The 27,758-nt window shown below is 45.1% G+C and overlaps 1 protein-coding gene across 1 annotated transcript in view; it reads left to right on the top strand.

The window, feature by feature from the left end:
• NAPG (NSF attachment protein gamma) overlaps positions 1-27,758 on the top strand; it is a 47,881-nt gene that overhangs the window by 14,152 nt on the left and 5,971 nt on the right. Inside the window, exons 8-10 of the mRNA XM_040432208.1 lie at positions 3,888-3,958; positions 5,855-5,933; positions 14,178-14,257. Of these exons, the coding sequence (XP_040288142.1) occupies positions 3,888-3,958; positions 5,855-5,933; positions 14,178-14,257 (230 nt within the window). The remainder of the gene's footprint in view (positions 1-3,887; positions 3,959-5,854; positions 5,934-14,177; positions 14,258-27,758) is intronic.

The raw sequence follows: 27,758 nt of genomic DNA on the forward strand, positions 1-27,758 counted from the left end.
GCCTGATCACCATAGTGCACAGTGTTCAGTGATGCGGCAGCCTGGGGCTGTCATGAAGGGAATGTACACATCAAGACATTATAGATTCATAATCGCCCTCAGAAGGGTCAGTGAGATCTTGGTGCTTAATGTAAGGTGACCCCTTTATCTCTTAAGGGATGATGTAGAGGTCCACTTTAACTCTTGGTTGTAAATACAGACATGTTCGAAGTAACACAGTTGTCATAGTTTGACATTTCCAAGAGTCTCACTAACTATTCGCTATACTTACAGCATCCTGCATGACTTCTATTTGTCAAAATGATAATGCAGTGTAATCCGCAGGCAGCATGTTATAGAGCAGAAGGATATATAGTTTTATTTCTGCTCCGTAGCCTGGTGGACAGTCATGTCAGTGACTGACAGCCAGGGGTGCACCGAAATTCCGGCAGCCGAAAATATCGGCTGAAAATGCACCTAATCCACTTCGGCCGATATTGTTACATATCGGCCGAAAATATGGGGTGTGGGATTTGTCACCCACCATTTGCGGGCGCCGGGCGGGCGGTTTACTTTGTCACTGCATCTTTATTTTACCTTACAATCGTGAGGCTCCAGTAACTAACAACTCTGCAGGCAGAGCGGAGGCCGGCGTAACGTCACTTACTCACGTGACGCACCTGCTCCGCCCACTTTATGAATGAAGGAGGCGGAGCAGGCGCGTCACGTGAGTAAGTGACGTTACGCCGCCCTCCGCTCTGCCTGCAGAGTTGTTAGTTACTGGAGCCTCACGATTGTAAGGTAAAATAAAGATGCAGTGAGTGATGCTGTGAGCAGCAGGGCCGGGGCTGTTATGGGTAGGGGGATCGGTCTATGGCACTGCAATGGGGAGGGGGGATCTGTGCACTGTTATGGGGAAAGGGATCTGTGCACTGTTATGGGGAAAGGGATCTGTGCACTGTTATGGGGAAAGGGATCTGTGCACTGTTATGCCCATAACAGTGCACATATCCCCTCTCCATAACAGCGCCACCCACAGATCCCCCTCTCCATAACAGCGCCACCCACAGATCCCCCTCTCCATAACAGCGCCACCCACAGATCCCCCTCTCCATAACAGCGCCACCCACAGATCCCCCCCTCTCCATAACAGCGCCACCCACAGATCCCCCCCTCTCCATAACAGTGCCACCCACAGATCCCCCCCTCTCCATAACAGCGCCACCCACAGATCCCCCCCTCTCCATAACAGCGCCACCCACAGATCCCCCTCTCCATAACAGCGCCACCCACAGATCCCCCTCTCCATAACAGCGCCACCCACAGATCCCCCCTCTCCATAACAGCGCCACCCACAGATCCCCCTTTCCATAACAGCGCCACCCACAGATCCCCCTCTCCATAACAGCGCCACCCACAGATCCCCCTCTCCATAACAGCGCCACCCACAGATCCCCCTCTCCATAACAGCGCCACCCACAGATCCCCCTCTCCATAACAGCGCCACCCACAGATCCCCCTCTCCATAACAGCGCCACCCACAGATCCCCCTCTCCATAACAGCGCCACCCACAGATCCCCCTCTCCATAACAGCGCCACCCACAGATCCCCCTCTCCATAACAGCGCCACCCACAGATCCCCCTCTCCATAACAGCGCCACCCACAGATCCCCCTCTCCATAACAGCGCCACCCACAGATCCCCCTCTCCATAACAGCGCCACCCACAGATCCCCCTCTCCATAACAGCGCCACCCACAGATCCCCCTCTCCATAACAGCGCCACCCACAGATCCCCCTCTCCATAACAGCGCCACCCACAGATCCCCCTCTCCATAACAGCGCCACCCACAGATCCCCCTCTCCATAACAGCGCCACCCACAGATCCCCCTCTCCATAACAGCGCCACCCACAGATCCCCCTCTCCATAACAGCGCCACCCACAGATCCCCCTCTCCATAACAGCGCCACCCACAGATCCCCCTCTCCATAACAGCGCCACCCACAGATCCCCCTCTCCATAACAGCGCCACCCACAGATCCCCCTCTCCATAACAGCGCCACCCACAGATCCCCCTCTCCATAACAGCGCCACCCACAGATCCCCCTCTCCATAACAGCGCCACCCACAGATCCCCCTCTCCATAACAGCGCCACCCACAGATCCCCCTCTCCATAACAGCGCCACCCACAGATCCCCCTCTCCATAACAGCGCCACCCACAGATCCCCCTCTCCATAACAGCGCCACCCACAGATCCCCCTCTCCATAACAGCGCCACCCACAGATCCCCCTCTCCATAACAGCGCCACCCACAGATCCCCCTCTCCATAACAGCGCCACCCACAGATGAATTTCATTCATGAAAAAGAATTATTAATAAAATCATTAAAAAAAAAGTATTTTAAAAGTATTTGGGTAAAAAGGCAGTTTCGGTCAAGGGCATCCTGAATTTTCGGTTTCGGACCAGAATTTTCATTTCGGTGCACCCCTACTGACAGCTATGTATACACATTCATACAGGGAAGACTGTTAGGCTTCATGCACATGACCGTATCGGTTTTGCGGTCCGCAAATCACAGATACCGGCCATGTGAGCCGCTCCCTTTTCTGTCACGCACAGCCCACGCCATTGTAGAAATATTTACAATACTTTGCAATATGGACAAGAATAAGACATCTTTTTTTGCGGAGACACAGAACAGACATATGGTTGCAGACAGTACACTGTGCACTCTCCGCATCTTTTGTGGTCCTGTAGAAATGAATGGGTCCGCAATAAATGTGAATCGATGCAGACAGAAAAATACGGACATGTGCATGGAGCCTTACTCACTGAGAAGACTGCTCACAAAAACCTATGCAAGGCTGCAATAAAGAATCACCAATTCTGTATACCCTGGAAGTGTGCTGAGGTCTTCTACTTATTTGGTGACATTTCCGACTCGTGGCTAAGAGCCCGGCACTGCGGGCAGCGGTTATCCTGGTTTCCACCTCCAAAGTTGATCAATGAAAAGAAGGAATCGGAAGGAATCCAGAGGCACTGTCCGGTAAAAACTTTGACTTTTTTTTTGTTATAACACATGCGGTGCATACAGAGACGAGCAGGACATATCAGCGTGCGGCTGCAAATAAATAAACTTCGAGTTTTTACCGGAGACCTGCTGGATTACTTTTCTTTGATAAAAAAAAAAAAATGAGGCTGAAATGTTCAGAGAGGGAATCAAAAGCGCGCCGGGGGCACCATTACGTGTATTCAGATTGAAAAATAGTTTTTTGTGAAATCTAGCAGAGTAAGGCTACTTTCACACTAGCGTTTTTTTGCGGATCCGTCATGGATCTGCAAAAAACGCTTCCGTTACAATAATACAACCGCATGCATCCGTCATGAACAGATCCGGTTGTATTATGTCTTATATAGCCATGACTGATCCGTCATGAACACCATTGAAAGTCAATAGGGGACGGATCTGTTTTCTAGTGTCAGAAAAAACGGATCCGTCCCTATTGACTTACATTGTGAGTCATGACGGATCCATCTTGCTCCGCACCACATTGCAGACAGAAAAACACTGCTTGTAGCGTTATTCTGTGCGCGATGGGAGCGGAACGGTATGCATTTTGGTGCATTCTGTTTCGTTCAGTTCAGTTTTGTCCCCATTAACAATAAATGGGGACAAAACTGAAGCGTTTTCACCCGCTATTGAGCTCCTGTGACTGATCTCAATAGCGGAATTAAAAGCGCTAGTGTGAAAGTAGCCTAATGTAACATTTAGCCATGGGACGACTATTCTTTGTTTACTGTTCATGGCAGGTGAAATGACACTACTGCAGTGACACATTTTGATCAGAAATGACAGTAAATCTTTTGCTGGTAAATTTTTAAATATCTCATCTTCCTCCACAGAATGAAGAACGTTTACGTCAAGCAGTGGAACTTCTAGGAAAGGCTTCAAGACTTCTAGTGAGAGCTCGCCGGTACTGGCAACGCTTATTTATTGAATATTCTTCTTCTTTTTTATTATTTTTTTTTGTAATCGCTGAGCCCTGTAAGCCTTGATAGGTGATGAATTAGCCTTGATTGCCATTGGCATACACTGGCATTGTCTTCAGAGTATCTCATCCCTATGCCTGTATCTTCTGTTCATAGAGCTACACCCTGTGCTGTTCCTCTCATTCTTTATAGAAATGCATGAATAAACCGAAAGCTGGGCATGATCATTCCTCCTGATGTGTCTTTACACCGCGAGCCCTGATTGGACTGTTCCTGGGAACAGCATCCATAAAGGGAATCTGTCAGCAGTTTTCTGCTGCTAGGATCTAACCGCTCCATCACATGCCAATGAGTCCTAATATTCATGAGCTCACCGCTCTCCCCACCCACCTGCCTCTGATTGACAGGTTTATCTATATGAATCAGCAGCAGGTGGGCGGGGAGAGCCAGGAGCTCATGAATATCAGGACTCATTCAGCATGCACTGGAGCTGTTCAATACAAGATTTTGTCAGTTAAAGAAAGCGACCCCGCATTTTGCTAAGGAGACCTTAATTAGGACACCATAAAACTGGTGACAGATTCCCTTTAAAGTGGTTGCGCCAAGTTTGGGAGTTATCCCCTGTCCACAGAATAAGGCCTCTTTCACACTACCGTATGGCTATTTCAGTGTTTTGCGGTCCTATTTTCAATGATCCGTTGTTCCGTTTTTTGTTTCCGTTTCCATTCTGTTTTTCCGTTCTGTTTTTCCGTATGGCATATACAGTATACAGTAATTACATAGAAAAAATTGGGCTTGGCATAACTTTTTCAATAGATGCATCTGCAAAAACGGAACGGATACGGAAGACTTACAGATGCATTTCCATATGTGTTCCGTATTTTTTGCGGACCCATTGACTTGAATGGAGCCACGGAATGTGATTTGCGGGCAATAATAAGACATGTTCTATCTTTCAACGGGACGGAAATACGGAAACGGAATGCATACGGAGTACATTCCGTTTTTTTTGCGGAACCATTGAAATGAATGGCTCCGTATACGGAACGTAAAAAAACGGCCCGCAAAACGGAAATAAAAAACGGTAGTGTGAAAGAGGCCTAAGAGATAACAAAGTGATTGCTGGGAGTCTAACCACTAGGACTCCCATCGATCCCGAGAACGGCTGTCTCATTCCCCTGCCGTTTTGGAGCAGCAGGCTGCGCATGCACTTTTCTCCTCTGTTCATTCTCTGTGGGACTGTCAGAGGCAGTACAGACTATGGCTGTTTCCACACTCCCATAAAGAATGAATGGAGTGGCAGGGAGCATGCTGCGCCTGCTGCTCCATCATGGTGGGGGTACAAGACCCCCGTTCTCGGGATCAGTGCTGGCCCCGGCAGTCGGAGCCCCGCCAATCAGTTAGTTATCCCCTATCCTTTTAAATGGGCTGTCTCTGCACATACATATTGCTAGTTTTTTTTTATTTTTTTTGGTCAATCATTTAGCATAATGGAACGACCATGCAGTCTCCAAAGAAAGTAGTGCAGACCAGTGATGGCCAGTTCGCGTTGTTCGCCCGCGAACATATACGAGCTGCCATCTTTTTTCACAAGTCCGGCGAGGCACAGGTAAGCCCTTGCCTGTGCCTGTGCGCGAGCCGGTTTGAAAACAAGTGCGGTCAGCGGGAGCAGGCAGTTCAGAGAACAGCCACCGGGGGCCTTCATGTAATGATTTGCTTCACAAAATACATAATCCACTTCATTATTATGCTGTTTTTGACATCTGTACAATACAAATCCATTGATTCGTAATGGCATCAAATCGCCTTGTCTTCATTTGGGTACTTGTTCAGTTTTATATTCACTTATATACAGTATATTACTGTACTTTTTCTTTCAGGCTAGATGATGCTGTAGTATCCATTCTAAAAGAAAAGAATATGTACAAAGAAATAGAGAATTACCCTACATGTTATAAGGTATGATACGTACCCTCTAGTCCGCTTGTGTCCATTCCAGTCTTTTGGTTTTTTTCTGAATCCATTTTTTTATCTATTCTACATTGGTTGGTTAACATGATAATGTGTGTTTTGGGGGTTGTGCATTGAAATTAGGCTCTGTTTACACTGGCGTCAAAGTCTTTGTCACAGATTCAGTGGTGAGCGCCGGTCCCTTGTAGCGCAGGGTTCTAGGTTCAACGCCAATATCTACATGGAGTTTGCGTGGGTTTCCTCTGGTTTCCTCCCACACCCCAACTTAGATTTTGAGCTTCATTGGTGAGAACAAGCAATGATAATGTCTGTAAAGCGCTGCAGAATATGTCGGCGCTATATAAGTGCGTAAATAAAAAGAGCAGAGCAGTAGGTAGTTCTGTTCTTACTGTCAAAACAACAGACAACACAGTGGAGCCTGGTGGATCATATTATTATATAAGACCATGGGGTCCATCATTCGACATGAGATGGAGCGTGGTTTATCCTTAAATGACAGAAAACCTGCAGCCGTAAAAATCCCCTGTTCATAGGAGCACATGTAAGTAGTGGATAAAGTAGCCGGTTTCCTCAAAATAGTAATAAAGACTGATGAAACCTTATGAAATAAATATTATGATAGTAAGGCACCTTTTAAAGGGGTTGTTCCAACATTAAATCATAATGTTAGTAGTTTCATATAATTCGGCATGAAACATGAATTACCCCTGGTCCTGTGACTGAGCTGAATGAGCCGGTCACACATGCTCCATTCCAGCCTTCCACTGTCACCTGCCATCCCCGAGAAATGACTTGCCTCCTGAGGTGCTAACCTGAAGAAACTCAAGCAGTGCAATGAATGGGGAGGGCTTATCGATCCATGTGATGTACAGAGCAGGTTCTAGCTTTGTTAGATGGTCATGTACCATATTATGTCAGATTTTCATTTTTTACATTAAAGGGGTTGTTCGGGCATTTTCAGGATAGGTCATCAATATCAGATCTGTAGGGTTCCGACATCCCTGTTGATCAGCTGTGTGAGGAGACGGCACGCGCAGTGTGCACGTGCCGTCTCTCTTCCTGCTTGCTGCTGTATGTCTATGGGACAGCCCGGACAACACCTTTTTAATGTAAAAAATGAAAATCAGACATAATATGGTACATCAAACAAAACAATAGCTGATATTAGGGAGACCAGCTACAGAAAACACAGTGGAGCCTCATTTAAGAGACTCAACTCCTCAATCCAAAGTGCAAAGCTCCCTGGGAAACAGTGATATGCAAAATAACCGTGGAGCCCCAGTTATGGGTCTTCAACACAGTGAAAGCCAGATATCCCTCAAAGGAAGGAAAACAAAGCAAAGGGGTGTCCCCATTATAGAGATTACCAGATTCCTTAGACCTCAAATCAAACCACCAATCTGACCCCCAATGTTAATCAGACCTTATCTTAGAGCCCCAGTGTTAATAAGACCTCTAATCGGACCCCAATGTGAATGACCCCCATTCAGACCTCAAATCAGAAGAACACCATGCTCAGACCAAATAAAAAATAAAAATAAAAAAATCAACTTGCCTCTCCTGCTCTGGACACTGCTGCCGCTCCTAGGATCCAGCGCTCTTCTTGTTCAGCCTGCCACACACTGTGCTGTGACCCGACACGCACAGCATGAGGTAACAGAGTGCCTGACGTCCTCGTGCTGTGCGCAGTCACAACACGGCGAGCTGTCAAGGACCAGAGTCCGTAGAGTGCAGCATTCACCGCTTCCTGATTCTTCTGTACTAATGAGTCTTTCCATAATGGAAGTGCTCATTAGTATTCGCCGTATAAGACCCACTGACATTTCCCCCCTCCCTTTGGGTGGAAAAAGTGCATCTTTTAGTGCGAAAAATACGGTAATTACGTCTTATTATAGATAAAAAATATCACACGTGTCTTCTTTGGCAGAATTTATACCGCTTTCTGCAAGAAAATACTTGAATGAAATGATTAACTATTCCTGACTTTAAAGAAACGCTAAACACAGAAGTTGCACAAAATATGATACATCCCAGCCCTTCCTGCCTTCACCTCCATATTTGCCTTGCTCCTGTTTTATCGACTAGTTAAAACTGAGACATATAGCGTGATGTCTTGGAATGTGAGAGGTCTAGGAGGTCCCAGAAAACGCATGGCAGTACTCGCACATATTCGTAGTTATGCCCTGCATATTCTAGGTTTACAGAAAAGCCATCTTACAGCTGACACGGGAGGGAGAGTTAAAAAAAACCTGGGTACAGTGGGTGGAAAGCGCATATGGGAACTCCTATTCCAGAGGTGTGTCTTTTGTTGGTACACCGCACAGTTCGGTGGGAACCACATCAGACAACTGTTGATCCTGAGGGAAAATAAGTTTTCTCTTACGCTCACATCAATGGTGTTCCATATGTTGTACTTAATCTGTATAACCCTCCTCCTGCTAATCTCTCTCTGCTACAAGCGGCGGTGCGTTTTGCAGCACAATTTCCCTTTGCAAGACTACTCTGTATGGGCGATCTTAATATGGTATTGGACGAATCTATGGATAGGTTCCACAATCCGTCTCATAGTATTGGTCCCCGTTCGTCTAATACCATCCTTGCGAGATTCCTCTCAGAGTTGGGGTGGCTGGATGTGTGGAGGGAAAAATTCCCAGGTCGTATAGAATATTCCTGTTTTACTCCTTCTAAGGGAGCTTTATCTAGGATAGATTATTAGTTTGGCACTGCTAATACTTTTCTAGCGATACAAGAAGTGCAGTATGCTGCTCAGGGTCCATCTGACCATGCACCTATTATAGCGACGACCGTTGTATCTGGTGAGGTCAGTCGTGGTCCCAAGCTGCGCATTCACCCATTCTGGCTATCCTTGATGAATTTGAATGATCGTATCCCAGATCAACTTAATGCTTTTCTTGAAGTTAATATAGTTGACGTTGACCCTCCCTTGCTGTGGGAGACCTTGAAGGCCTTTTTGCGTGGATGTCTCAAATCCTCCATCTCTTATATCAAGAAATTCTCCCACCGTAGAGAGGAGTTGGGCATTCAGTGTAGAAATGCTGAACGTAAATATACCTCTGATCCTTTAGAGGAAAATAGGACAGATTGGATGATGAAGGGGAGACTGTATATGACACATTTGAAAGAAAAAAGTGATCGTAAATTGCTATTCCTCAAACAACAAGGTAATAAAACGGGTAAGGTACTGGCGCAGGTGATACGCAGAGACCGCATGGCTCCTCCAGTATTGCAGGTGCTACGGGACACCTGATTGAAGAGCCGGATGGAGTACTGGGCAGATTCAGGGAGTTCTATCAGGACTTATATGGATCTGTAATTCAGTATTCCACGTCCGCCCTGGAAGCATACCTCCAGGAAGTGTTGCATCCACAATTATCCACTCTGGACAGGGAACTGTTAGATGAGATAATCACGCTAGAAGAGATTAATGAGGCGATCAAGGGATTAAATTTAGAGAAATCCCCGGGCCCGGATGGTATACCGCTAGAAGTCTATTCCAAATATGTGGATGTTTGGGGCCGAAATTACAAAAAATGTATATCTCTTCTTTTGAAAGAGGCCGCCTTGCTGAGTCGCTGTATGATGCCTCTATTGTTGTATTGCTGAAGCCCGACAAAAGCTATCTGGAGTGCGGTTCTTATCGCCCAATATCTTTGTTGAATTTAGATTACAAAAATATTGGCGAATAGACTGAATAAGGTGATAACCTCCATAATACATGAGAATCAGACGGGTTTTATCCCCAGTCTACCTCTAGCAACATTAGGCGGGCACAGGTTATATAGCAACTTGGGTGTGCAGGACAAAAACAATGCGCCTTAGCTGCGCTGGATACGGCCAAAGCATTTGACTCTGAGTGGCCCTATCTGGTGCAAGCTTTAAAATGTTTTGGTTTTTGGCCCAGTTTTTATCCAGTGGGTTAATATTCTATATAAGACACCTATGGCCAACATTCTAACAACGGCTCATTATCACCAACTTTCCAGCTACATAGGGAAACCAGGCAGGGGTGCCCACTGTCTCCCCTTCTGTTCGCGGTAGCTATTGAACACTTGGCGCTTAGAATCCATCAAGACTCAATATTTAAAGGGATATCTATGGGAAACGGAGAAGACAGGCTAGGTCTCTATGCAGATGATCTAATTTTATACATGGATGAGGTGGAGACATCGTTGCCCAGAGCGATAGACCTCATAGAGCAATTTGTTTTTTTTTTCTGGTCTTCGCATTAATTGGACCAAATCGGCCCTTATGCCATTATGGTCCCCAGAGTGGCCCTCTGTTTATCACAATTTAATGGTTGTAGACCGGTTTAAATATTTGGCCATCATCATTACAAAACATCCCCTCCTATCCCACAATTTAAGTATTGTTCCCATTAAATCTTATTTTATAGACAAGTTCAAGTCCTGGGGTACCCCCCCCCCCCCCCCCCATATCTACCAGGGGAGACTGAACCTGATTAAAATGATTTTATTGCCTAAAGCGCTATATCTGCCTGAACACGCTTGCACCCCGATTCCCCGTAACTTCTTTGACCGCTTGCACTCTAAAATGGCCACCTTTATTTGGGACAAAGAAAGACGGAAACTAGCATTGAATACCTTGCAAAGAAGCTGGCAACAAGGTGGAGCGGCTCTGCCTGACCTATATTTATATTTCCTTGCTGGTCAATTGCAATTCTTAGTGCTATGGGTGTCACAAACTACACTTCCTAATTCTGAATATTACTTGCAGCAACATTTGCGGCTGTCCAATCTGTGGCCTGTATTGGAAAGCTTCTCATCGGTTTCGGGACAGCTTTTACAAATCCACAGACTAGCGCACCAGGTTTGGAGAGCCGCAAAACTTCAGCAATATAGTGATCTGCCAGATGTTATTCCTTTATGGAACAATATGATGTTCCCTCATTTGCTACACTGTGAAGGGGAAAATATATGGAAAGGCCATGGAGTGTTCACCTTACGGGACCTGTACGAGAACGGAATCTTATTTTCGTTCACTCAGTTGCAAGAAAAAACAGGGATTACCCGTCCGCACTTCTTTAGATATTTGCAGCTGCGACATGCCCTCCAAACGCAGTTTCATATTATTAAAAGATCTGTATCCACCTATCCGCTAATTGGTATCCTTAAGACCCAGGGCCCGAAGGGTATGATTTCCGCTCTTTACACACATATCCTTGACCTTAAAATGTTGTCAACACCCTTGGCTGTGGAGAGTAGATGGAGAGAAACATACCTCGCCTCACTTCCGAAGAGAGGAGTGAGGCTTTAGCTGCTTCTGTTGGTGTCTCACCGTCTTTCAACAATAGATTGATCAGGGCTCCAGATGGCGACCATAATGGTCGCCAATGCGACTTAGAATTTACAAATGGTGACAAGACTTTTTAGCGACTAGACCCTCCGCCGCAGCTCTGCAGTTGAATACAGCGGCGGGGCACAGGAGATGATAGTTCTCTGCCCCGCCGCCTATGTTCTAATCAGCAGCGAAGAGGAGGAGTCTCTCCCTCCCCCCCCCCCCCCCCCTGTGCTGCCGCCGCTGCCAGTAAGAAGAGAGACCGGAGGAGGAGGGGAGGGGCTGTGGCCACTGCGCCACCAATGAAGATAACTGAGCTGTTAATGCAAATACAGGAGGCGGGTGCCGGAATCAAATAGCTGGCACCCGACCTCTATGACAGGGAGCTGCGATCAGTGGCAGTTAACCCTTCAGGTGCGGTACCTGAGGGGTTAACTGCAGCGGATCGCAGCTCCCTGTCATAGAGGTCGGGTGCCGGCTATTTGATTCCGGCACCCGCCTCCTGTATTTGTATTAACAGCTCAGTTATCTTCATTGGTGGCGCAGTGCCCCCCCCCCCAAAAAAAAAACCACCCCATTATAATAAACATTAGTGGCGCAGTGGGCAGTGCCAATGAGGGTTAAAAAATTAACTCACCTCCTCCAATTGATCGCGTAGCTGCCGATCTCCTGTTCTTTCTTCAGGACCTGTGGTGACGTCACTGAGCTCATCACATGGTCAATTACCATGGTGATGGATCATGTGATGTACCATGTGATGAGCGCAGTGATGTCACCACAGGTCCTTTGACAGGTCCTGAAGAAAGAACAGGAGACCGGCTGCTATGTGATCAATTGGAGGAGGTGAGTTAATTATTATTATTTTTTTAACCCTCATTGGCACTGCCCACTGCGCCACCAATGTTTATTATACTTGGGTGTTGGGGGGGGGGGGGGGCGCACTGCACCACCAATGTTTATTATACTGGGGTGTATATAATATTTATTATATTGACCTTCTACTTAGCATTCTCTATTAAAGAATGCTATTATAAGGGAAAATAATACAGTGAATAGACTTTCAACCTAGCAACCATGCGTGAAAATCACACCGCATCCGCACTTGCTTGCGGATGCTTGCGATTTTCACACAGCCCCATTAACTTCTATGGGGCCTGCGTTGCGTGAAAAACGCACAACATAGAGCATGCTGCGATTTTCACGCAAACGCACAAGTGATGCGTGAAAATCACCGCTCATGTGCACAGCCCCATAGAAGTGAATGGGTCCGGATTCAGTGCGGGTGCAATGCATTCACCTCACGCATTGCACCTGTGCAGAAATCTCGCCCATGTGAAAGGGGCCTAAGGGTGAATAGCACAAGGGGGCTAATAGTAAGTAAAAAAAAAAAAACACAAGCACTAAAAATATTAAGTTTAAATCCCCCCTTTCCTAATTTTACATATAAAATATATAAACAATAAATAAATAAACATATTACATAGCGCTGCGTCCGAAAAGTCCAAACTATTAAATTATTAAAAAATATCTCCTATGCGGTGAGCATTCGCCATTTTTTTGTCACCTTGTCACCCCAAAAAATAGAATAGGACTGTTCTATTATGGGCCGAGCGTTTCATAAAATGCGAAATGCACGCAGCTTTTTTTTTTTTTTTTTTGGCGCGTTATTGAGTATGGCAATACTTTTTGATGGTGACGAAAGGGAATAAAAATTTTGGTATCAAAACAACCCTACGCCGATCTGATCGGTGTAGTGTTGTCACGATACCAAAATTTTAAATCGGTTTCGATTTGGAGACTAAAAATATAGGTATTTTTTTTAGTCTGGAGCACTGTTGATACAATTATTTATATTGCATAGGTGTTATCTCACCCCGACCAGACTATTTAAAATGGGCAGGATGTCCCATACCAGATGCCAAAGATGCGCACAATTGAACACGCTCATTTTGGAGGGATGTCGTGGCAGTTCTGTCCACTATGATTCCTGGCAGTTTGGAGATTTGCTCTAAGGTTTGTCTTCTAGGGATAGTTGAGGATGACTTTCGCTCACATTATGTATGTATTTTTCTGAGGGAAACACTTTTCCTTGCTAGGAAGGCAGTTGCCCTTCGGTGGATGGCGGAGAGACTGCCTACTGTCAGTCAGTGGAAGGCTCTGGGTAAATCAAACTATCCCTTTAGAGAAAATAATGTTCACACACAGGAAATGCCCTAAAAAATATGAGAATTTGGGGGCCGTGGTGCTCGTCTCAGTTAACGGTTTCTTCGGCCCATATGTATTCCAGTGTCTAGTCCTTCTTGTTTTTCAGTATACGCCACGTGTCGCTATGCACTATGTGTAGTGTTCCCTTTTTCGTTCGGGGCTCCTCATTTCATGACTATATCTTGTTTTGCCATGTATCTCACCTTTTATTTAAAGATGTATCTATGTAAAACATTGCTTTATTCCTGTGATTTACGGTTGCATGTTTGACAAAATGTGATACCTTGATGTCTGTAATGTACCACTCTTTGCTTGTTATACTTCAATAAAACAAGTTAAAAAAAAAACTGAGAAATATATGAAGAAATCTTCTTTGGTCATCTATGTTCTCCCTCCTCCTCACAGTCCAGCGTCTGTCTGTAAGGCTGGGTTCACACTTGAGCGTTTTACAGCGCGTTCAAACGCGCTGTAAAACGCTCAACACATGAAAACCAATGCTTCCCTATGGCCCTGGTTCTCACTTGAGCGTTTTACAGCGCGTTTGAGCATTTTACAGCAGCAGACCTACAAACAGTGAGGGCAACTATACTTCTTGCTTACTTTTAGGATCCATTTCAAGGCTCTGCATATTTAAAAATTTTTAAATGTTTTCCTGTTTTACAGTGTGATATTAACTTTCTATATTTTTCTCTTTTTTTTTTTTTTTTGTAGAAAACAATTGCCCAAGTGTTAGTGCATCTTCATAGGAATGACTTTGTTGCTGCAGAGAAGTGTGTCAGAGAAAGTTACAGGTAAGAAGTTCTATGTTAAGGAAAACCAGTTATACGGTTTCAAACCCTACTTTATTTGCAGTACCAGTATCAGATTGGCGGGGGTCCGACACCAAGCATCTCCACCGATTAGCTGTATGAGGAGATGGTGCGCGCAGTGTGCACATGCCGTCTCCCATCTCTACCTGCTCTGCTGCTGCTTTACTATAGACATAGCAGGAAGAGGGAGAGAAGGTAGACGGCACGTGCACACTGCGCACGGCGTCTCCTCATACAGCTGACCGGCAGGGGTGCTGGGTGTCACACCCCTGTCGATCTGATATTGATGACCTATCCTGAGGATAGGTCATCAGTATTAAAGAGGACCTGTCACCGCTCCTGACATGCCTGTTTTAATAGCTACTTGCATTCCCCATGTAGTAATCATTCTGAAGCATCTATATGTTGTGCCGTTCCTTTATTATTTCTACTAGAAGTTATGAATGAATTGCTAGAGGACTGCAGTAAGGGTACAAAGGGGAGGTAACCAGTTGGGGGGGTGTCCCTGCACAGTCTCCCTTTATCCAGTCACTGCTTGCATTCTCAGACTGTGCATAGACCCCCCCCCCCCCCCCCCAAACTGGTTACCTCCCCTCTGTACCCTTACTGCAGACTGCTAGCAAGTCATTCATAACTTCTAGTAGAAATAATAAGGGAAGGGGTGTGGCCTGGCCGGCAATGTAGGAGGTTGTGTGCGCTAGAGCTCCCGTGCAGCGCTTGAGAAAATCCTTCTTCACCATCCTGTGGTTGTGGTAAATTAAAACAGCCAGGCACCACTAATATCCTAAGGGGAACCTCTCTGTAACCCCAGGCCAGTATGACCCGCTCGGCCAGAAAAGAAAAGGAGGCGTCGGGACCGACCCCGGCAAAACAACATGGCGCGGCCGCATCTACTAAAGTGGCGGAGGTCGCAGCGCGCCTGGAGCAATATGCCCGAGTTCCCCCCCACAAAAGAGGACCCTGTACAAGAGGACACTCTGCCTGGGGCGATAGCGGACCAAGCGGCAGACTCGGCCGATCATTCTGCAGAGCAAGGCTCCTGCTCCCAAGATGGCGGATCCCACGTGGAGGGGCTAAAGGCAAGTGAGGGCGGGGGGCGCCAACTGAGCATGGCTCACTGCACAATGCCTATGTGCAACCCTCTACCCCCTCTTTCCCTACACTGCCACTGCTGCCCGATCCTACTATCAAGGACATATATGTAGTGCAGCTCTGATGACCCTTAACACATCCATTGGGTCCCTCCAAGAAAATGTGTCCTTTATTAGACAAGATATAAGGAAAGTAAATGACAGAATCACTGAAGCGGAGGGGCGAGTAAGCCAACTGGAAGACCAAGTCTCCCCTATGAAACGTGATCTGGCTAAAGTAATACACAACATCACTCTCCTAATAAGTAAAACGGAGGACTTGGAAAACAGATCGCGACGAAATAACCTTCGTGTTTTGGGGGTCCCTGAAAAAGCTGAAGGGCCCCATGTTGTCTAATTCTTTGAGGATTGGTTTAGAGAGATATTTGGGAAAGACTCTCTATCGCCCTTCTTTGCTATAGAGAGGGCGCACAGAGTGCCGTTTCGCCCACCACCACCGGGAGGCCCTCCTAGACCAATGCTAATGAGGATTTTACATTTTCAAGATAGAGATACCATTTTTCGCAAAGCAAGGGAGCACCAGAATCTATCTATGGCTGGACATAAAGTTTCTATCTTTCCTGACTTTTCAGCGGAGGTGCAGAGACGCTGTGCACGATTCCTGGATGTTAAAAGGCTCCTACGATCACAGAATATACAGTACTCCATGCTATATCCCTCAAAGCTCCGGGTAGTGTTTAAAGGAAAGATCCACTTCTTCAAATCCCCGGAGGACGCCAACCGTTGGATTGAACAAACGGAATCCCCTTCCTCCGAAAGTTACGAAAACGATTGATAGAAAAGTGGAAAACGCCGCACCTGGGACTTCACTGAGGAGAATCTAGAGGACTCTGGGGACGTGCAGGGTGGGCCATTTATATGGAAACACCTTAATAAAATGGGAATGGTTGGTGATATTAACTTCCTGTTTGTGGCACATTAGTATATGTGAGGGGGGAAACTTTTCAAGATGGGTGGTGACCATGGCGGCCGTTTTGAAGTCGGCCATTTTGAATCCAACTTTTGTTTTTTCAATAGGAAGAGGGTCATGTGACACATCAAACTTATTGGGGATTTCACAAGAAAAACAATGGTGTGCTTGGTTTTAACGTAACTTTATTTTTAACACACTGATAGCAACACCGCAGGAGAAATGCTAGCACAGGCTTCCAGTATCCGTAGTTTCAGGTGCTGCACATCTCGTATCTTCACAGCATAGACAATTGCCTTCAGATGACCCCAAAGATGAAAGTCTAAGGGGGTCAGATCGGGAGATTCAACTGGCCCACGACGACCAATCCACTTTCCAGGAAACTGTTCATCTAGGAATGCTCGGACCTGACACCCATAATGTGGTGGTGCACCATCTTGCTGGAAAAACTTCATCATGTAGCAATTTTGCATATCCAGTGGCCTTGAGGTTTCCATTGATGAAGAATGGCCCCACTATCTTTGTACCCCATATACCACACCACACCATAATTTTTTTTGTTCCAACAGTCTTGGAGGGATCTATCCAATGTGGGTTAGTGTCAGACCAATAGCGGTGGTTTTGTTTAACTTCACCATTCACATAAAAGTTTGCCTCATCACTGAACAAAATCTTCTGCGTAAACTGAGGGTCCTGTTCCAATTTTTGTTTTGCCCATTCTGCAAATTCAGTGTGCCGATCTGGGTCATCCTCGTTGAGATGCTTCAGTAGCTGGAGTTTGTAAGGGTGCCATTTGTGAGTAGCTAATATCCGCCGAAGGGATGTTCGACTAATGCCACTCTCCAGTGACATGCGGCGAGTGCTACGCTGTGGGCTCTTGCTGAATGAAGCTAGGACAGCCACTGATGTTTCTTCATTAGAGACAGATTTCATGCATCCACATTTTGGCAAATCCAACACTGAACCAGTTTCACGAAACTTAGCAAGCAGTTTGCTAACTGTAGCATGGGAGATGGGTGGTCTCGTGGGGTGTCCTGCATTGAAATCTGCTGCAATGACCCGGTTACTGCGTTTACCAGACATCAACACAATTTCTATCCGCTCCTCACGTGTTAACCTCGGCGACATGTCAATGGCTGTAAACAAAGAGAAACTTGTAAATAACTCATGAAAGAATAAAGTTACGTTAAAACCAAGCACACCATTGTTTTTCTTGTGAAATTCCCAATAAGTTTAATGTGTCACATGACCCTCTTCCTATTGAAAAAACAAAAGTTAGATTCAAAATGGCCGACTTCAAAACGGCCACTATGGTCACCACCCATCTTGAAAAGTTTCCCCCCTCACATATACTAATGTGCCACAAACAGGAAGTTAATATCCCCAACCATTCCCATTTTATTAAGGTGTATCCATATAAATGGCCCACCCTGTATAATGTTTCCTAATTGTTGAGAGCCCATTCTTCTATTGTCGCCACAGTGCTCTGGAGTAGCAATCTGGTGCCATCTTATAACAATGACTTTAGTAGCCATACTTGTGCTGTTGATATATGTTTAGTTGAACTACCAAGAGTTAACTGTACCAAAAAGCCATTTGTTTTACTGCTGCCCAGGTCTCTATTACTGAGATCTGTTCCGTGAATGCGGATATGTTCTTGCCTTCTATGTTGCGGGTTACAGGAACTTTTCCTGTTCTGGCACCACCAAAAGTTATTTTTGTTGGGAATATCATGTTCATGGTTTACTTGGGGTTAGGACCTGCAGAGAGATGATGCACGCAATTGTACTGCCAGGTAAATTCCTTATCTTGATGCCTAGATCTTCTTTTCTTTATGTCTTCCACGGGATGATGGCGGATAAAACTCACATTATAGTGTGGAATGTTAGAGGCCTGGGAGATCCCACTAAACGCCAAGCGGTTTTTATGGCCGTTCAAAAGTATCAGCCAGCCATAATATGCCACACTGAGACTCACTTATCTAAACAATCCCATAGGCTGGAGGGCTGTAGTTGATGTCATATCCACCTTGATCCCAGATACCCTAGAGGTGTGCCCCAAAGCTTGTCTCCTAGGAATTCTTGAAGATGATCTGCTCTCACGTTACACACTCACTTTTATCAGGGAGGCTCTTTTCCTAGCCAGAAAGGCTATTGCTCCCCCACGGTTGGCCAATGGAAGGTCCTAGTCAATAACATCATTCCCTTTGAAAGGATTATCTATTCCCGCAGGGGATGCCCTCAGAAATTTCAAAAGATATGGGGACCGTGGTGTGCTTCTCCACTGACTGTCACGTCGGCCCACTTATACTCTATGGTTTAGCAACCCTGTATACCATTCCACTCAGTATTCCAAAATATAGGAGGGTGTTCATTTAAAGGAGCCACAACACAATGTGGGATTGTTAACATAGACGTTTTATTGACATATTGTGTTATTGTTGTATCTTTGCTCTTACTTGTCATGATATTGTAAAATTCTGATCTGTACTATAAGATGTGTGATTTACTGTACACTTTTCTGAATGATCTATTACATACCTTGATTGCAATTCTTCAATAAAGCGAGTTTAAAAAATAAAAATAAAACAATCCCATAGGCTGCTTCACAAACCATGGGTCTTGCAGGCCTTTCATTCCACCTTTTCTACACACGCTAGGGGAGTTAGTCTCCTAGTCCATAGAGCTCTTCCCCTTGAATGTCACTCTAGCAAAATTGACACGGAGGGCCGATATGTCTGCCTGCACTGCTCTATTTTTGGGGTACAATTCTTCCTAATTGCCATGTACATCCCACCGCCATATTCCTGCGGCACAATAAAAGAGGTAATGTCATGGGTAGCTCAAGGTCCACAGGTGCCAATTCTAATGATGGGTGATTTTAACAAATATCTAGATCCTTCTGTGGATAAGTTTCCGCCGCCTCATAACCTAACAAATGCTGGGGAGACCTCATTGGCGAAGCTACTCAGAGAACTGGACCTGCACGACATGTGGAGAATCAGATTCCCACAGGAACGGCAGTACTCCTGCTTTTCTGCGTCTCATATTTCCCTGTCCAGAATAGATTTACCCATTGGGTCTCTAGAAGCATTGCCATATACCTCTGTTATAGAATACCTACCGCGCTGCCTCTCTGATCATTCACCCATTCGCATAGAATTGAGTTTTGGAAAAGATAGAGGGCGCTGTGGTTCAGTGCTCTGGAAACTCCATCCATTTTGGATACAATTATTAGACGAAGACGACCCCCTGACAGAACAAATAGAGGAATTTTTCAATTTCAATAAAGGATCAGCAGCTATAGGGACAGTATAGGACGCTATGAAAGCATATGTAAGAGGCCTTTATAGTCAGAAAATTAAAAGACGTAAAATTAAAACTAGGGCACTCACTAAAGCTATACAGCAGGAAGTAACAAGGAGTGAACAGTTATATATAAGTATACCCTCTCAGCAGTCTGAAGCAGTATGGAAAAAAGCACAATCTAAATTTACTGATCACTTACTGCATATACAGTGGGATGCTAAAGTTTGGGCAACCTTGTTAATCGTCATGATTTTCCTGTATAAATCGTTGGTTGTTGCGATAAAAAATGTCAGTTAAATATATCATATAGGAGACACACACAGTGATATTTGAGAAGTGAAATGAAGTTTATTGGATTTACAGAAAGTGTGCTATAATTGTTTAAACTAAATTAGGCAGGTGCATAAATTTGGGCACCACAAAAATGAAATGAAATCAATATTTAGTAGATCCTCCTTTTGCAGAAATTACAGCCTCTAAACGCTTCCTGTAGGTTCCAATGAGAGTCTGGATTCTGGTTGAAGGTATTTTGGACCATTCCTCTTTACAAAACATCTTTAGTTCATTCAGGTTTGATGGCTTCCGAGCATGGACAGCTCTTTTTAAGTCACACCACAGATTTTCAATTGTATTCAGGTCTGGGGACTGAGATGGCCATTCCAGAACGTTGTACTTGTTCCTCTGCATAAATGCCTTAGTGGATTTTGAGCAGTGTTTAGGGTCGTTGTCTTGTTGAAAGATCCAGCCCCGACGCAGCTTCAGCTTTGTCACTGATTCCTGGACATTGGTCTCCAGAATCTGCTGATACTGAGTGGAATCCATGCATACCTCAACTTTGACAAGATTCCCAGTCCCTGCACTGGCCACACAGCCCCACAGCATGATGGAACCACCATCATATTTTACTGTAGGTAGCAGGTGTTTTTCTTGGAATGCTGTGTTCTTTTTCCACCATGCATAACGCCCCTTGTTATGGCCAAATAACTCTATTTTAGTTTCATCAGTCCACAGCACCTTATTCCAAAATGAAGCTGGCTTGTCCAAATGTGCTTTAGCCCACCTCAAGCGGCACTTTTTCTGCTGTGGGCGGAGAAAAGGCTTCCTCTGCATCACTCTCTCATACAGCATCTCCTTGTGTAAAGTGCGCCGAATGGTTGAACGATGCACAGTGACTCCATCTGATGCAAGATGATGTTGTAGGTCTTTGGTGCTGGTCTGTGGGTTGACTCTGACTGTTCTCACCATTAGTCGCTTCTGTCTATCCAAGATTTTTCTTGGTCTGCCACTCCGAGCCTTAAGTTGAACTGAGCCTGTGGTCTTCCATTTCCTCAATATGTTCCTAACTGTGGAAACAGACAGCGGAAATCTCTGAGACAGCTTTCTGTATCCTTCCGCTAAACCATGATGGTGCTACTCTTCAGAGAAAATTAAAAGAGGAGGGAAACTTACAATTGACCCCCTTAAATACTCTTTCTCATAATTGGATTCACCGGTGTATGTAGGTCAGGTGAGCTTACCAAGCCAATTTGAGTTCCAATAATTAGATCTAAAGGTTTTGGAATCAATAAAATGACAACAGTGCCCAAATTTATGCACCTGCCTAATTTTGTTTAAACAATTATAGCACACTTTCTGAAAATCCAATAAACTTCATTTCACTTCTCAAATATCACTGTGTGTCTCCTATATGATATATTTAACTGACTTTTTTTTATCGTAACAACCAACGATTTATACAGGAAAATCATGACGATTAACAAGGTTGCCCAAACTTTAGCATCCCACTGTAGCAGACAACAAACGATTTTTCATCAAGCAAAAATACTTTGAGGCAGGAGAGAGTACGGGTAGTCTACTGGCCAGAGTGGTCTGGTCACAGGAGGGTGCATCCAGAATAGCAGCAATAAGAACCATAGATGGGGAACTCTCAGTGGACAATTCAGTAATTCTTGATACATTCCATAACTATTATAAGGAATTATATTCCTCTAAATTGTCCATGGGAGGAGATGATGTGAAACAATATCTTGGGCGAATATCAATCCCTAAATTGTCCCTAGAATCTACCGCATACCTGGACGAACCCCTTACTTTGGAGGAACTTTGAAGTAGCTTTGGGTTCCTTCCCCAATGAAAAGGCCCCGGGATCGGATGGGTTGCCGGGGGATTTTTTCAAACGATACAGAGACTGTCTCCTACCACATCTTTTAGAGACCTTTTAATGATGCGCTAAGAATTGGGAAATTACCTGCATTTATGAGGGAGGCGATAGTAGTGGTTGTTCCGAAGCCCAACAAGGACCAGTAAGACCTGATTCTTACAGACCCATTACTCTTCTATCAAATGATGTAAAACTTCTAGCTAAAATACTGGCCAATCGGCTTAATAAGGTAATCACTCCTTTAATGCATTAGGATCAGGCTGGCTTCATGCCAGATAGAAGTACGGCCAGTAATCTCCGTCGACTGTTTCTGAATCTCCAGAGACCGTTGAATACGGGGGGATGCCGCACAATAATATCCTTAGATGCTGCCAAGGCTTTCGATAGTATAGAGTGGGAATACCTATGGGAAGCTATGGGCTTTGGGCGGGGGTTTGTCTACTGGGTCAAATTATTGTATAACTCCCCGCTAGCAAGGATTAGAGCAAACTGGATACTTTCCGATCAATTTCCTTTACATAGGGGCACACGGCAGGGTTGCCCCTTGTCCCCCCTACTATTTCCCCCCTACTATTTGCGATAGCAATTTAGCCCCTAGCTTGTCTTCTACGTACTTCCCCAGACTGGAAGGGATTTTCAGTAGGACCCTGGGAAGAACGAGTCTCGTTATAAGCAGATGACTTATTACTATATGTGGGAGATTTACAGAAATCTATAGATCCTATAATGAATGAGATTATTAATTTTGGGAAATATTCTGGGCTAAGAATAAACTGGGACAAGTCCACAATTCTCCCATTGGATCCTACCCCACCACAATTGGACCTCACCCGTATACCCCTACAGCTGACCACTCACTTCAAATATCTAGGGGTGATGATAACACCAATACCAGCTGAATACATAAAACTGAATTTAGAGCCACTAATTGCTAAATTTGTAGTCAAAACTAATGTTTGGTGTTAACTGCCCCTTACTGTAATTGGCCGCTGTAATTTACTTAAAATTATATTCATGCCACAACTATTATATATATTACACAATTCACCGGTATGGATCCCACAAAGGATGTTCTACAAGATTCAGGGGATTTTTAGATCGCTGATCTGGAGAAATAATAAGGGAACGGCGGGGACTGTCGCCAATCAGGCAAACAGAAATTACAGAGTTCCCTGTGTGAATGGAGTGGTGGGTTTCAGAACCTCATCAATTAAAGGCAACTAGTAGGAACTAGTGTTAGGAACCACTCCATAGAGGCGACCTTGACGTGGTGAGTGGCTTATTACGCTTTGGCCAAAATGTACACCAATGCCTCATCCAGCATAGAGGCAGGGCAGAACGCTGGTTTGCAGAGTGCTATTGCATTTGTGTCTTTTTCTTTGTATATGTATTTCGCCATAGCGATGTGCACCTGCATATAGGGTTGTGCTGATTGAATCCCCCACAATTTATTTATTATTGCATTGTACTGATTTTGAGCTAAAAATCTTTTTTTCATTTGGTCTTTATTAAAGATTTTGAACCCTGGTCTCTGCACAGTCTTGAGTTTATCTAGCAGCAGGATCTGAATTTTTATGGTACTTTCACACTAGCGTTAGAAGAATCCGACCAGGCAGTTCCAGCAACGGAACGTATGCAAACGGATATTTATTTTTTATTTTCAAAAAATCCGGATTCGGACATTGAAATACCGGATTCGTATTTCCGGTATCATCCGGAATAACTGATCCGGTATTTAATTTTTTCAAAGCTAGAAAGAACAGCGCATGCGCAGACCGTAAAATCGGATCCGGCGTTGCAGCAAATTCCGGAACACTTGGTACCGGATGTGGCATTAATACATTTCAATGGAAATTAATGCTGGATCTGGCAAGTGCGGTAGTGTTCCAGGATTTTGTCCAATACCGTACAAGGGACGGAACGGAAGATGCATACTGAACGGATTGCTTTCCATTCGGAATGCTTTGGGACAAAACAGAAGTATTTTTTTTCGTTATTGAGACCTTTTACCGGATTTCAATACTGCAAAATAATAACACTAGTGTGAAAATACTCTGTTCCATCAGGCAGCTCACCTGATGGGCTCCTGATCTCTGACCTCCTATACACTCATTATAGCTCAATTCTTACTTCAATGATAAGACTGTGGCTTAAATAAGTGTTTATGACCGTTTAGTAATTTAGAGTTAAAGGGATTCTGTCACCAGGATTAACGGTATAGTGGTATTTATATGTGCCCATTAGTCTCCATGCAGTGTTTAAAATGATTCCAATGTTTATGCTCTGTGTGTGTTAGATTCTTATAAAAACCAATCTCATTGATATGTAAATTACCTCTGTCAGGAGCCCAAGGGGTTGTCCCACGATATGTTGGAGCCCAGCCGCACCCATCGATCCGGAGCCCAGCATCGCCTACCACTTAATTTATTCACTCCACTATCCCTGACTTCAGTTCTTCTCAGTGCCGTAATCTCGCGCAGGCGCAGTGGACACTGTAGTCTGCGCCCGTGCGGACTACTGGCACCGCCTTCAATGAGTCAACTGTGCATGCGCCGGCTCCCTCTGCGCGAGATTACGGCACTGAGAAGAACTGACATCGGGGATAGTGGAGTGAATAAATTAAGTGGTAGGCGGTGCTGGGCTCCGGATCGATGAGCGCCAACATATCGTTGGACAACCCCTTGGGCTCCTGACAGATTCTTATAAAAACCAATATTATTGATATGTAAATTGCCTCTAACACACACAGAGCATAAACAGAGGGATCATTTTAAACACTGCATGGAGACTAATGGGCACATATAAATATCGTTATATCGTTAATACTGGTGACAGAATCCCTTAAAGGGTTATTGGCACAAAGTGAAAATATTAAGTATTATTCACACAGCTAGAAAAACAGTTAACCCTTTGTGACAGAACAGCTCAATATTTTTAATAAAGACCAATTGAAAACATATTTTTTATTTTTTTGCCTTAAATGAGTAAAAACATAAAAAATTGCCCCCAAAGGTGTAATTAGCTGTGACAGACTGAACCGTCACTGTGGCTGCTGGAGAGGCCTGAGGGCTAGCCTCCTTCCTATGGGCTATGGACCCAGAACTATGAAGACCCCCCCCCCCGGTTCATTATTCTACAAAGGGAAAAATGGGAAGTTTCTGCCTGTGAGTTATTACGTTATCCCATTGTGTTCATTAATTGTGTGTGTTTTCTGCCTGTAACTGCATGTGAGTGAGACAGTTTCTTACATAAACCAGTCTTCCACAAGGTCCCCCATGCGAGTGTCCCTTGCTGGAAGACCTGCATAAAAGGCTGGCATGTAGCCTCATTAAGGTGTCCTGTTCTACCCTTCATGAAGTCTGGGCTCATGTTTGGGGCATTGGAGAACTACACTCTGGGGATTGCTATAATCATTATACTCTCCAGTGTATAATCCCTAGCTCTTGTAAGAGCTGTTCCTGTTGCGCTCTCTGGACTAAGGAGAGGTTCACCCAATGGAAGCTGGAGCCCGGCCTTTGGTCCACGGTGGGTGTAGTACGGCGAAGCCCCAAACCAAGCTGCGGCAGTTTGTGGGGTTTGCGGTGGTTATGGTGTTGAGTGCGGTGCTGATGGTCCTTGGCAAGCACTAGAAGCATTGTTCCACTGAGGCACCCAGTCGGGGTGGCAGGCGATCCGTCACATTGGTGACAGCAGTGGGATGGCGTCCTAGTGCGAGGAGAAGCAGCTCGGAGACACAGTTTGTGGATTTATTATTAGGGCAACGCTATTACACATACACAGCGCCCCTGGTGACAGCAGCATGGAATCAGCTAGTTCTTGGATAGCATTCCATGAGGAAGAGGAGGATCACCCGGATTACAGGGATGGAGCAGCCCCTGAAGGATTGGGTGTCGGAGCACGAGACCCTGGTATGGCAGGAGACCTGGCTGGATGATGCATACCAGGCACTATGGGGGGACCCACAGTCGGCAGGTGGAGATGGGACCGAGGTCTCTCTACCGGCCCTGCAGGGATGCTGGGCAGCCGGCCCAGATCCTCGGCGGCAGTGTTTCATAAAGAGAGAAGAGACAACCGGTCTCTCTCCCCAGCGGTAGCCCGTGTCACAGAGAGAGGAGACTGTCGGTCCCTCATCTCAGCAGCAAGCATCACTGGGAGTGCAGAGGGTCGCTACCCCTACCCAGCACCCAGCAGCGTTCCAGGGAGAGGAGACAATCAGTCGATCTCCCCAGCGGCAGTGTTGTTACTCAGGAGATGATATGGGTGGCATCACTCTCCTGCAGCAGAGTCAAGCGGACCAGTTGGAAGAGGTTCTGGATTCATCTTGTCCGACTAACACAGGTCCAGACCAGTTGGGGGTCTGGTACCTGGTTAGTCTACTGTTGGGAGGGGAGAAATGTGACAGACTGAACCGTCACTGGGGCTGCTGGAGAGGCCTGAGGGCTAGCCTCCTTCCTATGGAGACCCCCCCCCCCCCCGGCTCATTATTCTGCAAAGGGAAAAATGGGAAGTTTCTGCCTGTGAGTTATTACGTTATCCCATTGTGTTGATTAATTGTATCACATGTGTGTGTTTTTCTGCCTGTAACTGCATGTGATTGGTTTATGTAAGAAACTGTCTCAGTCTTCCACAAGGTCCCCCATGGGAGTGTCCCTTGCTGGAAGATGCAATCAATGAAAACCATCATATCTAAGGCTACTTTCACACTCGCGTTTGGTGCGTATCCGTCATGGATCGGCACAAACTCTTCCGTTCAGATAATACAACCGCATGCATCCGTTCAGAACTGATCCATTTGTATTATCTGTAACATAGCCAAAATGGATCCGTCATTGAAAGTCAGTGGGGGACGGATCCATTTTCTATTGTGCCATATTGTGTCAGTGAAAACTGCAAGCAGTGTTTTGGTGTCCGCCTCCAGAGCGAAATGGAGACTGAACGGAGGCAAACTGATGCATTCTGAACGGATCCTTATCCATTCAGAATGCATTAAGGCAATACGGAAACGCAAACCTGAAACGGATCTCACAAACGGAAACCAAAACGCCAGTGTGAAAGTAGCCTTAGTGGTTTACAAAGAGAGAGCCTTGTCCTCTTGTGACAGAAAAGTCAGAAGCACAAAAATTAGGGGCACTAATGCCCCGTGAATGTTGAAAATATAGTTTTTTCTGTTCCTATGGGCCTTGCTAGTAACCTGTAGCACATAATTATTTTACGGCAAAAACTGCTCTGCAAGAATGAAAGCTGGAATCTAATTGGTTACTATGGACAGTACACAATTGCATGAGAGTCCTAGCTGTAGCCCAGGGACCTGCAACCTTCCGAAACTCCAGCTCCAACGCCCAGAATGCCCCATTCACTTCCCTGGGGGTTATATGAACAGCCATGCACGTTTTGCATGCTGGCAGTTGTAGTTTCACAAAAGCCTCTTTTCGATACAGTGTCTGCTCAAGCTGCACATGAATTGCTCTGAAATAAGTGTATATGGCTTTTCCTTATTGTGATGGTGTTTCTTACATTTTAGGTTGATATAGGAGCAGCCAATAAAGTAGATCTGCAGAATAAGCATGTTGCTAATAGTAAATTGGTTCATGCTTCCGTTCCTGACATGGTGTCAAGTGCAGCGTTCTTGTGCAAAGAGCTTTTTCATTGAATTACTGTGTATTGTTTAGTATAGAGATCAATAATAACTCAATTGTGTGACCTCGTTTGCAATAAAACAATTTACCCAGCGGATTGCAATAATAATGACAAACATTTCTTTTGTTACAGCGTTTTCTAAGGGAAAAGTCCTGGAAAGTTTAAAATGTTCTGCATCCTGAAAATGACTTTCTGGACTTTTCTAGTATTTCACATATTTTCTGTGCCCCAACATGAGGAGATTTCTTGTCACTGCAGTCCTTCCCATTAGCCTTTTGATTTAGATATTTTTATATCTCTTATATTCTAAAAAGGA

This window comes from Bufo bufo, chromosome 5 (assembly GCF_905171765.1).
Source record: "Bufo bufo chromosome 5, aBufBuf1.1, whole genome shotgun sequence".
Lineage (NCBI taxonomy): Eukaryota > Metazoa > Chordata > Amphibia > Anura > Bufonidae > Bufo > Bufo bufo.